At 37.3% G+C, this 15,113-nt stretch overlaps 1 protein-coding gene across 1 annotated transcript in view; it reads right to left on the reverse strand.

The window, feature by feature from the left end:
• Positions 1-789: 789 nt before the first annotated feature.
• The window catches only part of LOC122323838 (atrial natriuretic peptide receptor 1-like), a 24,395-nt gene continuing 10,071 nt past the window's right edge, over positions 790-15,113 (reverse strand). The window contains exons 4-6 of the mRNA XM_043217941.1: positions 12,448-12,561; positions 3,298-3,433; positions 790-908 (exon numbers count right to left, since the gene is read on the reverse strand). Of these exons, the coding sequence (XP_043073876.1) occupies positions 790-908; positions 3,298-3,433; positions 12,448-12,561 (369 nt within the window). The remainder of the gene's footprint in view (positions 909-3,297; positions 3,434-12,447; positions 12,562-15,113) is intronic.

Below are 15,113 nucleotides of genomic sequence, written 5' to 3' on the forward strand. Positions count from 1 at the left end.
AGTGCCCCTCAGTACAAATATCTTTTGTTCATTTGATTCTTGTTTGCTTTCAAGTTCTTAGTGTTGTGTTTACTTAGTTCTTTATTTTTTGCTTTATCGTTTTCTTCTCTTTGCGCATGAGATTCCTTTTTTGATTTTTTTCTAATATTTGTTCATGTCATTTACCCTTTTGCTTGTGTTTGCATTAGTTTTATTTCCTTTGTTTGCTCTCTCTGCTACCTTTCTTGTTTTCCTTTCATTTGTTTGTTCTTTATAATATTTGTTTTCTCTTTTGTCATTTGCATTGATTCTCATTTAGATTCATTTGTTTGTTTTTTTTCCTGATATTTATACTTTTGTTCGTTCCTTTGTTTTTGCATCAGTTCTTGGTTTTTTAATGATTTGATTTTCGTTCTGACATTTACACGTTTGTCCTTTCATTTGTTTGTTCTTTCTGATGTTCGTTTATCTAGATCTGAATTTTGATAAAAAAAAAACAACAACTAACAAACCAACAACGTTCTGTTTTTTTTATTTATTTCAGTTCATCTTCCCCTTGTTTGCCGTCGACTGACCCTCACTTGTTTCCTGGACTATTCTTGTGTTTTGCCCGTGCCGTATCCTGTCTGTATTTATGACCACGTCTTATAATAAAAACCTCTAGAAGGATCCACATGTCTTGTACGTCCCGTTAAACTATTGTGGATTTTGTAAAATTAGATATTTTGTTTTATTTCGCCTTGTCAAGTTTTTGAAGTACTGATTAAGTGTTTTTTGATTAGTGTTTTTAAATACGTTTTCTAGACATCATCAACTTTTCAGCTTGCTTTTTCTTTTCTTTGCATATTCATCAGCTCTTCTCTTCGTCTCAGGATGTGGGGAGCTTCTGACTTTAATCCGACACACCTGCCGGTACTTTTCTAATGTTCCTAAAGACCAGGACATGACCATCATCAGATGTGTAGCCGAAGTCTGCCGGACAGCGGAGTTAAAGCACCTTTTCCTTTCTTTCATTTGTTCATTTAGACTTTCATTTACTATTTCAACGTGCTTGTGCGAAACAGACACGAACACGCATCAATGCACGCGAACGCACACAGCGGTTCTTGTGTGTGGTATCAGGATCGATTTGTTATGAATCCCTTCATCACGCACACGCAAAAGAACGTGTTGTGCAACAAGTTATATAAGCACTAAACCCAAAGAACTCACAAAACCGTCTATAAGGGTCTAAACCGAGCCGCAGTTTACCTCTAAAGCCTATTTCCTTTCTAAATGCCTTCCTCTAATCATTGAGACGTACGGCTCTGTGATTCGAGTGTGACTTGATTGTGGGTGTTGGACCTTGTTGTAAAGACGGGTAAGATTGCCAATTGGCAGCGTGTGCTGTACTTAAGACCGGTGCCGGTTGGACCCTGAAGGGGATATCGAACACTAGCTGCAGAGCAAACTAAACACAGCCCATTAATGAGCTCAGGCAGACAAAAGACAGGAAGAGAGAGCGAGAAGACAGAAAAAGACACAGCCTGTAGACTTGGAGAAACGACAAGGCATTTCTTTTTGCTCATTAGCGTCCTGTTTGCTTTTTTTAAACAAACTCACTCTTTGCCAGAAATCTCATTTTGGAGCCGAATGGGACACCTGCGATCTAAAGATAAAGACACCTGGAGGATCAGAACGTCGCCGTGCTGCTCAATCAAGAGGCGCTACTAATCTACAAAGCATTGATCAAAGTGGCTATTGACTCAAGTGGCAGGAACCGAAAAAAGATGCATTCCTAAGGCATTTAATGAGCTGAGCAGCATTCCCAATAAATGTCCAAACACATACTCGTTCTGATCTGATCTGCCCAGAGCCTCGCTGAAACATGAGTAACGGAGCGCTGTTACACCTGCATTCTCACTGCAGAATGAAACACGCAAGCTGTTGTTATTACTAATCACAACTGCCATATTACAGAGAACTGTGTTTGATTGGGTCAATGTGTGGACAAGGTGTCGAGGTGACAGGCATCGTGCCTGTAGGTCGCCCACGGCCCATTCGCCCATTGTCTGATTCATACAGCTCACAGAACAAAAATGGACTCAATGTGGCAAGCTTACTTGACATCATGCAAATTATAGGTATGAGAGCACGCTGGGTAAAAAATGTTGTAGGTACTGGGTTGATAAAATGAATACTTTGGGAAGTAAATACATCAATGTTTAATCTGAGGATTAAATAATCACTGGATTCTTTTCATCATGCATTTAGCCTGGCAGGATGGCGGATTCATTATGCGCACTGAATTTACACTTATTTCCATATAAGCATGTCTCCTCAGAACAGATATTAATTGGATCTACCCCTCCCGTGCTAAATTCAAATGCTAATATTACACCAGGCTCTAATATTTATCTCTCTTTACTAAACATGGCAAATAGTGTTCCCGGAAATGAACAGACCTCTGTATGTTTAGTAGGAAACTGTTCCATTCTAGAAAAGGAAAGTCTTTGTGTGTGTTTATACGTATGTTGTAGCTACAGTACATGATCAGTAATAACACATGAGTAAATGTGGCATTAAATATTTGAAAGACACTCATTAATAGAAAATGAAATTGATGATATTAAACAAAAAAAAGCATGAAACTAAACAAAGCAAAAACCAAAAGCAAACAAAAGGAAAAGTACTAACGCTTTATAATAAGGTGTTATTTGTTAACATGTATTAACTAACATGGTCATTATTCATCAATGTTAGTTAATAAAAATACAGTTGTTTGTTGTTAGTTCATGTTAGTTCCCAGTGTATCATCTCAGTATGTTATCATTATGTTAACAAGCACACTTGTGATTTTAATAAAGCCTTAGAAAATGGTGAAATTAACCTCAACTAATATTAATACATGTGGCAGAAGTATTGTTAATTCTTAGGTCATGATAACTAATGTTGTTAACTACATTAAAAATAAAGTGTATTTTACCCTAAAAATACGAAGCACAGCAAAACAAAAGCGATACAAAACGCCAAGAAAATCCCAGCAGAAAACAAACCAAAACAAGTTAAAGCAAAACTAAACTAAAAAAACCTAATCAAAGCAAAATGAAGCAAAACATTAAAAATTAAAGCACAGCAAAACAAACAGACAAAAACCCCCCCAAAAAACACAGAAGGGAAATCAAAGCAAAATTATAACAAAATTAAATGCAAACAGCAAAAAGCACAACAAAAGTGTTGTCATTGCACACTGTAAATAGTCTTTTCCTGCTCAGACCTTTTGTCACTTAGCATAAAAACCTGGCGATGGGACTATAGATGAGTTTAAGCAGAACTGACCATAGTATGTGTGATTCCACATCTTCTTATTGATAACGTCCCCTGGGGGCCTCGCACCCGACTGATCCAGAGTCTCGTTCAGGGCATGAGAATACAGCATGACTCCATCGTGGAATGAGCCAGAAATCAGATTCATCTGGAAACGAGAAGAGCACAAATTACACACTAGAATTAAATCTCTAAATAACTGGGGTTTCAATTCCATTACTTTTATTAGATTACCAGCTCTCTAGAGACCATAGTGAAAGTATTTTACAAAGAAACTTGACAGCATCGCAAGCCTGTAATTCGATGACCCGCATGAGAAAAATGGCTGTGTTCCCAATGCTGTCCGTCATTCTCCTGTGACTCGACTCACCTCTGCTTCACTGGTTAGTATCACTACTTCCTCCTAAATATGTTTTTCTTGCTCCATGTGTTCATTTTAACACACAGAGTAATAGTTCTGGGGTCAGTGAGAATGTCTTATTTATATAAATGGTAATAAAACAAATCTCACTCCCCTAAAAGCTTAAATCATATGTATTTAGTCGGATTTACTAAATAAAAGATTATTTGTCGCAGTTCAGAATTTTGTTAGTTCACAAAAACATATACTGCAAATATATAAATTGCTGTAACCTAATACAAGCAGCGCTAACATAGGCAGTGTGAAACAGGCTAGATAAAGACCTGGAGCTGAATAATATTAACATCAGTGTTTCCCCAATTAACCTCTTTCTCTTCACTTGGGCTAGTTAACAATCATATAGCAAAAATAAACAGCATTTTTAATCATATTTCACAGTATTTCACAGTGTTTATACAGTATTTTGATCATATAAATGTAGCCTAAGAACATCTTAACTCCAAATGTTTGAAAAGTATCTCATGTACGCAGTTATAAAATAGCAAAACAAAAACTGAACCTTTAATTCTGGACCTGTAGCAAAGCATGAAGCAAATCTATTTTTGCTGCTGTCTTCAAATGGTCTTCTCATTAACATCAGTTCAAATTGTGTTAAGTGTAGGTGATAATTAACTTTATTGAGTGTCAATCATAAACAAACAACAAAGTGACTTTCTATTTTAAAAAAAACAATCAAGGTTTAACTAATCCATTAGTTACTGATAAAGAGGTGTGCGTGGTCCTATTACAGGGACCAAATGGCCTCACAAAAATAGTAAAACCGGTACATTTTGACCTTCTGGGGACATTTTGGCCACAGCTTATAAGTAACACTTCTGGCACCCATTAACCAGTTGCTTATTAGCACGTCTATTATTACAGTTTGCCAGTTCTTATAAAGCACATCTTCTACAGGACCATACTCTACATCACTAACCCTGACAAAACCTTCCAAAACCTCCTTACAAACACAGGAAACTAGCTGTTTTTTAACGATTCTGAAAAGGCTGAAGGTTTTCTGTTATTGTTGTCTATAATATGTCTCTGAAATGTGCAAAGTTAAGGTTTTAAACCACATCCTATTTTTGGTACCGGTAATATCCACACAAGACTAGATTGAAACTTTGCACGAGCCCAGCCTCTGTTACATATCAACAACATGCAGACCGGCTTCCCATAATCCTGAAAAGACAAACACGGACCCGAGAGAGAGAGCGGCACAACCAAGGACACTAAATTACACCACGGCATGCTTTATTACCCCTACATGACATTCAGCCATGATTACAACCACCCCGCATGTGTGAGAACGGAACGGTTTCTGCTCTGCTGTTTCCCAGCGGTCTTTGGGGACGTGGCTTTCGCTGGGTAAACATGTACATATTTCAGCCGCTGTGATGTTGGTATGTGAACATGTGCATGAGGGACGGTTCAGAAAGCTCAGACTGACGTGAGATTATTCAAAGTGTGGGTCTGCTAGTCTGTCATTTATCACCATTCTAGTCGTTTGAATAAGTCTTATACAATACTTAACTGCTACAATCTGAAATTTGAGTGATTGCATTGTTATTTCATGCAACTTATTTACTATTACAATATTTATTAGAACTTTTTTAATTTAATTAATGCCCATTTAATCCACTTTTTTGATTAATCAATGCCCACATACATACTTGTTGACCGTTGCTTCATTGAAAGCTCACTGTAGTACTGTATTAAAAGCTGTGTATTATTTGTGAAAGATGAGAGTGATTTTAACTGAGCGTGATGTGATTACTTGCATCTGATACAGCAATCTCAACCTTTCATCTGTTAAGGGTGATTCCTGATGAAAGCGCTGCTTAGTACTTAGGCTGGCTGCATCTCACAAGCAGCTGTTGAAACTAAAAATAACTTCCTTTCAGTCTCTTTCAATACAAAGTATCAAAAACGAATATATAAAAGTATCCTTAATTACATTTTAATGAATACTTCAATATATTTGAAATTACATTTTATTTAATATTTAATTCATATTTTTGGGGTTCGTACATCCACCATTACACTTGCTGTAAGAAATACTGCAAACAGTATACATCTATGAACATTAATGAACATCTAGAGAACGTCTGACGTGTCTAATTTTAAAAGAAGTAATTCTTCCTTAGTGTTGTTTTCGAGAGCCGCCTTTTTTAATCTAAGTTTTAGTCTTTGTGTGTCATTTTTATCAGTTTTAGTCATGTTCGTACTATATTTAGTCTAGTCAAGTATCAGTCATCTAAAAGTCTGAGCGTTTTAGTCAGAATTATCCAGGACTATTTTCATCTTAGTTTTATTTGACATAAACTGGTGACATTTTAGTCTTAGTTTTAATCAATGGAAGTTGTATTTTAGTCTCTTTTTAGTAATGCAATTCTATTTAACCCAGTCAATATAGCATAAGTACCTAGTAGTACAGACGAAACCAAAATGTTATTTTAGCCAAACCCATTTTAAACAAGGTCATCTTATTATAGTATTGTTACCTTAAAGACTCAAGAATACATCCATTCCAGACACGGACAATGCTCTCGTGGTTTGTTACAGAGCACAGACGTACCTCTCCTTGATAGCAGAGGAGCGGATTGAGCGAGATCTTGATGGGGCGACGCGGAATTAAAGCGTTTTCCAGGAGACACGGCATTTGAGAGGCAGTGCAACTTTAAACGGCATGCGAATATAATAATATTTCCCAACACATTTTTTCAAGACCTAATGTTCTGTAATGACGTAAACAAAATCAGCAGGAAAATAAGAAGAAAACATTTAAGAGGAAGTTCGCATTTTTTGAGCAGCAGAGTGAATTCTATGAAGTATCCTGAACTATAAAAGCACACCACTGAGCAATATATTTTCCTCTATTGTGATTCAAATATGCAGTGCATCCTAAAACCTGATCATGAATAACTAATCTGGCTAAATTTAGGCAAGGGAAAGATACATTTCCATCCAAAAATCAGCCATCTGTCCACCTTACAAATCATCCATTCATCCATGCAGTGCCATTACCTTTGAACAGTGTGTGTAATTTGAAGGCAAACTGGACAGTATCCCAGTGGAACTGACTCTAGTTTAATTGACTTCTAAAATCTAGTCGAGTTTCTGAAATATCTGTTACCCTGAGCTACAGCAATTCACAGGTAGAAGTCAGTGGTGCAGAGCCAGATGGATGCTGGCAAACCCTGAGCTCCACTGTAGCGTAATGAAATGGAGGGAAAAATGCTCCAAAAAGCCAAAAGGAGACAGAGAGATGTACAAAAGTGTGGTTGTCATAGCAACTATAGACAGAGCATGGACTCGTCAATACAAGAACATCTGTGAGTGACGGTGGATTGGGAGATTACTGATCGCTGATGTCCTGAGAGAAATGCAAATTATGGGTAAAGGTTGAATGGACTAAGAGCTGAGAGAGAGAGTGGGAGGTGGGGAGGACTAGATTAAAAAAAAAGCCATCCAGACTAAAAACAACAACAACTGACAAAAAGCAACAGGTTGAGAAATATGAAGAAAAACATTGTGGAGACAAAATAAAGGATTGAAAGTAATTACAGATTCAGACTGAGAGAAATACAAAAAAAGGGAAAGAGCAACAGCATATTTATATTAGTGAAAGGGCTTTGAGCCACAAACAAATCCAGATAAAACTATGAGAACAACAACAACTACAACACATTGCTAGAGTGTGACTATGCAGTTGCTAGTGTAGCCTGGGAGTTGCTATGCAGTTGCTAGGATGTTTTGGGTGTTGCTGTAGAGTTGCTAGGGTGTTCTGGGGGTTGCTATGGAGTTGCTAGTGTTTTCTGAATGGTTGACTGGGTGTTGATATGCAACTGACAGGGCATTCTGGGTGTTGCTTTGCACTTGCTATGTTCTGGGTAGTTGCTGGGGTGTCCCTATGCAGATGCTAGGGTGTTCTGGCTGGTTGTCTGTTGATTGCTGTACTGCAGTTGCCAGGGTGTTGCTTTGAGACCAAATCGGTTGTTGTGGTGTTTGTAATAAATGTAGTAATTCCATTTTACTTCTGTGTTATTAAAATGGAATTACTACACGGTTGCCAGGGTGTTGCTGTACAGTTGCTAGGGTGTCCGGGGTGGATGCCAGAGTACTGCTTTGACTTTGCAGTAGATTTCCTATGTGGTTGTTTATTGGCTCAAAATTCCACCCCGATTTTTTTTTTTTTTGCTCTTCTGCTCTCTTAAGTCCCTCCTTTCACATGACTATGGAATGTTTTACATGTTTATCACCACCTGACTGCATACTTAGGGTTATAAATAATAGTAGCCTTAACGAGAACTACCTATGGCCACAATATATCACAAACAGCAGGACATGTCATTTGTCCTTCATTATCCACAATTCCCATTTCAACAGCTTCTGTAACCCCTGATGAATGTCTGCACTTGTTTTTCCCAGCATTAGATGTTTCTACACAGGAAAGCTCAGTGTGAATTAAATCTCCTAAAAAGGAAGCAGCTTTTGCCACACCTATCTCCATTTGTCTTATTTTTCATGTGCAAAAAGAGCCGTCCAATCCAAGAGCAGTGCCTGACAAAGCTTTGGAATAAAGAGAGTATTTATGGAGAAATTAGGCATGCCATGGTTAAATGGGAAGGGAAACTTGAGACACTCTAAAGAACGCATAGCTCACTGAAGTAAGTTCAAGGACAGAGCAAGAGAGAGAGAGAGAGCGCAAAAGAGTGATAGTGATAGAGAGAGAATGTGTTCGGCCATAATAATATGATGGCAGCGAAAGGAACAACTAATTGGAGAGACAGACGTGTGAGCTGCGGGCAGAGGGAACCTTCCAAATGAGCTCACTACCCTGGGGAAATGGATGGATGCATCAGGCTAACAGACTAGAACAACAGACGACAGAACAGCGAGAGGAGTTGCAGGCACCTTATTAGACTTCAGAAAATAATTTGACTGCGCACAGAGCATACAGCATATCTCATCTAATAGTTATCTATGGAAACACAGCTGCAACTCTTTCCAGGCATCGCTAATAAGTCTTGGCTGTATTGTTTGTAGCACACACACATTGCAGGGTGGCAAATCTACGTCCTGGGAATGTTTGTTACTAAAGCCTGGAATACTTCTGGACAGATTTTTGCCACGCTTTAAAGTCTGTATACGAGTCTACGCTGGAGATTTTGGGTTGACAGAAAATTGTGTAGTATATAATGGGCAGTTTTTAAGATTCATACCGTGATTTCATCCAGTTCAGGAGATCAAACATGTTTGATATTTTGAGCTGATTTATTGTTTTTATTTGTCATGTGTCTCCTAGCAACGAGGCGCATGTTTCTGTTTGAGTTTGTTGTGTTCAGAATGACTTTAAATTATTAAAGTGTGATCTTTAGTCATTTATTGTACCACACCCTGTTTTTCTTTTTCAACAATTTACAAAGCAAGTATAAAACACCCAGCGTTTAGATTTAATAGTGTTATTTTTTTATTTTTTTTTTTACCATAGATATGAATTTACCACACATTAAAAATGCTGACCACACAAACCCGATGCCAATTTTATTACATGTGTTATTATATGTGTCAATAAGCTTGCATCATGTAAAAAAGTCATGCATCTTAGACAAAATTATAATAATAATAATGATGAATAGATGAATTAGCATTAAATAACGCACAAACTCAAACGTTGATCAGAAGAAACTATTACGCAACATGAAATTACCTGGTGACTCTTCAAAGAAGCACAAATTTAAGAGCCCTAAACACCTAAAAGAAGATTATTTGCCAAATCTAAGTTCAAAGGAAGCAGAAAATGCGAAGAAATGGATCTGGCAAGGACCACCATTATTACAAGAGATCAGATCAGAACCCGTTCCTGTAGAAGGCCATTAGTAGGTGTGTTGTACGAAAAGCTCAATAGCTTGTAGCTTGGCTTCAGAGGATGGGTGGGCAGAGGCTCGTGTTCAGGGCTCACATCTTCACCGGCCCTGAGCTGATCTGGAGTTAACAGACTCCTGCGTGGTGACAGACTCGCACGAGCAGACCTGCAGCTAAGGGTAATTACCGCTCTTCCTCACTGTCAGTGAAAGGTTACTCGTCCTGCACGCATGGATTGGGGCTTTTTCTGGGCAGGTACCGGGTGACATTTACTGTCAGAACACAAACAAGCAGTGCCAGCAACTTCAATCAACTCTGATTAATAACCACGATCTCAGTCATCTCAGTTTAGGTGGCCCGGTCTCACTTCTACCCCTAAACCTCTGGAGGACTTAAATATAAAGCTCTCTTCCCATGAGGCTAATGTTGTGATTAGTTGTGATCTTCTGTGGATATTGACTTTGTGCCACAAAGAAAAACACAGGGTGAATTCATTAAACTATTGCACAACTTTGACATGCAAAATCTTTAACCAATCATTCATTTACAACATAGTACGTCTTAGCCAGGTTCAACACATGCTATTGTTATTTCAATAAAAAACGGAAATATACCATCACCCAGCTCTTTGAATGTATAAGCAGGTAAATCTGAATCCGGGCCAGGTGGTGCTAACAATATGCTAATTAAAGAACACAGACGCAACGTCTCATTACCATAACAACCAATATACCAAGCTCAGCGAAAATGAAAGTAGTTATATTCAAAATAGACAGAGGCCCAAAAATGAAAGGTTGCATGACGTTTTGATAGACCTGGTATTGCTTGTCTACTAGTTGAGGGTTCCAAGTCCTATTTTTTCCTGAAGCAAATAAAAAATAACATGGCTCTGCAAACAATATGTTCGGATAATGTGAAAAAACTTCTGGCATTCCAAAATAAAATAATACGTGTGGAAAAAAATAATTTTCCTTCTACCACGTGCTCTCTGTTCTCTTAGCAGCAGCAAACGTGACCATTTCAACAAAAATAGTTAAAAACATGCTTTTTTAGGGCAGTAAAAAATGCCCCAAATACCAGTAATTTGATGAGCACAAATTATAAATATATGATTAATTTTAATATTCTCCTACCATAAAGTCTGCATCTGAAAGGGAAACTCCTACAAATGCATATTAAATAAGGTGCAAAAATAACTGTGTCTTTAATGCCTTTTTAGCGCAAATTCTTCATTGCGCATATTTAGTAAAACTTGACACTACTATTTTATTGCCAAAAGATGGTTTGCGCTGACACAAGCTGCTAGGCCCATATGGTGATCCTATATAAATATTATATTATAGATACTATATACTAGGGGTTTTCAAACTGTGGGTGGCAGAGTGGGACAAGGTGGGACAAGTCACTTGGCTGCTCCTATATTTGCGTTTTAATGACACACAAACATAGAGTTCAGTCTAGGGCAGCACAATATTAATTACGAATAGCGATATTGATTAGTGTGATTTTCAAATCGCAAAGGCCATGATTTGAAACATGAGTTGTGCGTTTTAAAGAGTGGGTGCCCACAAGTTGCAAAAACAGTGAGGGTCTCAAAGCAATGATTAATTATTAAAACGCCTGGTCTAGAGGTGTATGAGTGTGTGTGTGTGTGTGTGTGTGTGTGTGTGTGTGTGTGTGTGTGTGTGTGTGTGAGTGTGACTTGAAAATCAGGCTGATACAGGTTGCAGCAAATCAAGTCTGGCCAAAATACTTATTCTATGCAAATGAGGCATAATATATACAGACAGTAAACAGACTTTTTTCAAAGGTGCATTCAGTGTCTTGTTTTACCTGTTCATGTCCTGGCTGGGATTTCTGAAGCAATATATATATATAGGCAAAACAAAGCCAAAATCTTGACATTTAGACAATTTAGAAATCCTGGTAAGGACATGTTTGGTCAAAGGCAGACATATAGTCACCTTATTTAGTAAGTTTTTGCTTGCAACTGTGTCTTATTTGTTCCAAAGGTATCAGTGGCTCTACTGACACCTATTGGCCTGGATGTATGAAGCTTGTTCAGTAACCATTGCAGTTTCACAACTGTTCGCTTTTTCTTTTTTTGACAGCGTCTCATTGGACATACGTGCATAACGGACAATTTTGGATTCAACATTTTTTCCCCATGCCTCATGCTGCTATGCCGCTCTGACTGTTTGTGCTTGGCACTTGAAGTTGCAGCTTATATTGTCAGTCTGCGGTGTGAAAGCCGTGGGTCATTGCAGTTTGTTTCATNCTACTTTTGGCGTTTAAAGAATCAATTCAGTTTTGCTGCATCTTCTAAAACTAGCACTCAAAACCAGCTTGTATGCTGAGCAATTGCCCTGTGCCATTCGCAATCAACACAAATGTGTAAGTCTGTGCCTTTATCTGATTTACATAATTACTTTAGTGAATTGGGTGTTAAAACAATACAGAAAAAGCACGTAAGTAAACAATGCTATCAGCAGACACAATTCATTCCTATTTTCTAAACCTGGGGGTAATTCTTCATAAGAAACATCCCAGAGGAGAACTGAGAGTTAGCGTGCAGCTGTAATCTATTAAGAGAAGGTGAAGAAAAAGCCTTCTCGTTCTTGTTTAAGCTTCAAAGTCACTGGGGTCTTATGTGTGCACTGAACTGACATTCATTCAACATGGGAACTGTGTGCTTTTAAAAACTCATCAGGAATGAATTTCAGAACAGAAATCTCATTCCAGTGGTTTGGTCTCAAGAGATGGGTCTCAAAAAATCTGGTTAAAATCAATATAAGGCTAAAATTATACTAGTGTGTGCCTTCTATTTCACAAGTACTGGCCAATTATTTAGTTAGTTAATTTCGCAATTTTGTAGCAGTTTGAAGAATTCTTACCAGGGAGTCTTCCACGCTGAAGTTATATACGTCCATGGCATCTGTCTTCATTTTGGACACAAAGTCCTTGTACTCTGGGTTCTGAGGCTCTCTGTAGGTCAGGATCTTCACGCTCTGTGAGGATGCAACACAAAGGCAAAATTTGAGCTGCGTAATGTACGAGATAAAAAAGTGCTCATTCATTCACACAGGTAAGGATGCACACCTATTAATCACAGCAGGCAGCAGAACATTTGAGCTAATCAGCTCAAGGACAGACGCATGATGTGGTGGAGTTATTGACTTTATTTATATACTGTAATTTGCGGTTCTTTTGTGCTGTTCAAAACTGTAAAGCCTGGCATATGAAACCATTTTTTAATGAAACCATTTATTAAAAAAAGTGCGATGTTTTTATCATATTATAGCATCATATTTGGTGAGCTTTTATGGCTCATTTCGTATGATGTACGGAGAAAATGGATACTCAAGGAGAAAAACATACACCTACATTTTATTCAGAGATCAAAACCGAGCAAAAATATGCAATTTAGTGGTATTTGTATGGCCAAAACGTTATATAAATAAGTAGAGATTTCACGGTAAAAAGCAACCCGCTCTTTTTATGTAACACCGTTTTATGTGCCTTACTCCACTTTTTGCCAGTTTCAAAAGATAAAACGCAGGATCAATATGGCATGTTTTTATGATGCTGATCTAGGTACGTACTGCTGTGTTTTTATTACATTAAATATACAAGGACTGTCGCTAAAAGTTTATGCTCTATCATGTTGGAAATATGCCCTACGCCTAGCCGACTACCAAATGCAAAGCATGTTTTGATGCAACCATGTCATTTCAATGTCCTTTTATGCAGATTTGAACTGTTTTGTCAAAACTGTAGTCACGCGGGACTTGAACATCTCTGTACTCCGTGATCTACCGAACAAACCTATCGCCTTCGAAAACCCAAAGATATGAAGCTGGATATGTCTGATGCTAATGTTGAAAAGCAACAGTTTTCAAATATCCCAGAATATTAATATTGTTTTTATGAAAAACATTACTATTTATTAATCAAAACTCTGCGAAAAGGAATAAAAGGTGTCTGATTTTTACTGCCTCTAGTTTTAATTTCTTTTGGAAAACGCAGAGATATGTACTTATTGGTACGTATTTCGTGTTTCGCTAAAAAATGCACCAAGGTGCATTTATGCCATGAACCCAGGTAGGTAAAAAGACATGAACAGAGTAGATTCTACAAGGTTTTCCAGCTAAATTTGGCCAGGATGACAACCTAAGAGACTGTGGAAATGTGCGTATCACATATGAAACAGTATACTTCCTAGGGTTAAATATGGTACAGTAAGAGATAAACCTTCACCATGAGAGACAACAGTGTGTGTATGCAGATGTGTGTGTGTGTCTCAGTGTCTAACAAAACCAATTCTGACAACAAACACCACTAATTAATATTATATTATTTAAAACTTCCCTAAGTAGTGCTTTTTTGGCTTGTCTGCCACAATCGAACAACAGCTCCCTCCAGAAAGCCTTTGTTTTCGCTCTGTCACGGTCACCTCCTCTGAGAAAATGTTTTTATGTCACCCGTTGATGTCCAATTTTACAATAATTCCAACTGTGGTGTGCCAAAATTAAATCTCTTTAAAATCTAAACTTCTTTTGCATCTGCGCCACAGACGGCCAAATTATCCCAATCTGAGTGGAAACGCTGTTGTCTAAAAAACGGAAAGCAAGCATTATTAAAGCTCTAAACTCTGAAAAAGCCACCATGGTGTTTTACTTTGTACATTTCCTCTGAGGACTTTGAGATTTGTGTATAACAGATTCTGAATCATATGAAGTGGACAGGGATAATGGGAGCTGAAGCTGATGATAACTGTGCGCCTGAAAGATTTTCAATAGCACAGAAGGACAAAATAGACACTAAAAAACATTACGTTGGCATAAATATTATTTTCAGCAAGAGCTTTAAAAATTATTTTCCTCCCTCATGAAAAAAATGTTGTAGAAACAATTTTCTCTCCGAAATTGCCAGTAAAACTATTAAAGAGAAATTCTGAAGTAGAAGTATTTTCTTCTTTTCTTTTTATCGTTTTATTTCAACCTTACAACAATCTTTGTATGTTACTCATGTATTATTGGCAGTTATTGTCCCTTGATATATATATCGTATATAGTACAATACGACCAAAATGTGACTAGAAAAGTCTATTTTTTTATAGCTCTGTTGAATATTTTGGTGGTCTAAATAAGTGATTCCCATTCAGCGGTATGACGATCCCCATTAGATCAGAAAGATTTCAGTTATACTTCGTTAAATACTATTAAAAAAATATTTTGACTTGAATGATAACACGATAGCACACCAATTATCAAATACATCATTATCCCAAATCCTGTCTAACTATCTTCGGAAGAACACAAAAGAATATATTTTAATAAAAATTGGAAACCAAAAAACAACAACAACAACAAAAAGACTCTTCATGTACCACATAAACATCGTAATGTAAAGATGAGTAAATGAGATTTTCTGTTGAATTATATATCAGTTAGAGCTGTTAATACAACAAAATCATAAATTGTGATTCATTTGATTAATTAATATTTTTCTTTTTGTCTTAAAAACATAAAATAAAAGAATGTGAATTTTGCTCATTCCT

This window comes from Puntigrus tetrazona, chromosome 19 (genome assembly GCF_018831695.1).
Source record: "Puntigrus tetrazona isolate hp1 chromosome 19, ASM1883169v1, whole genome shotgun sequence".
In the NCBI taxonomy this organism is placed as follows: domain Eukaryota; kingdom Metazoa; phylum Chordata; class Actinopteri; order Cypriniformes; family Cyprinidae; genus Puntigrus; species Puntigrus tetrazona.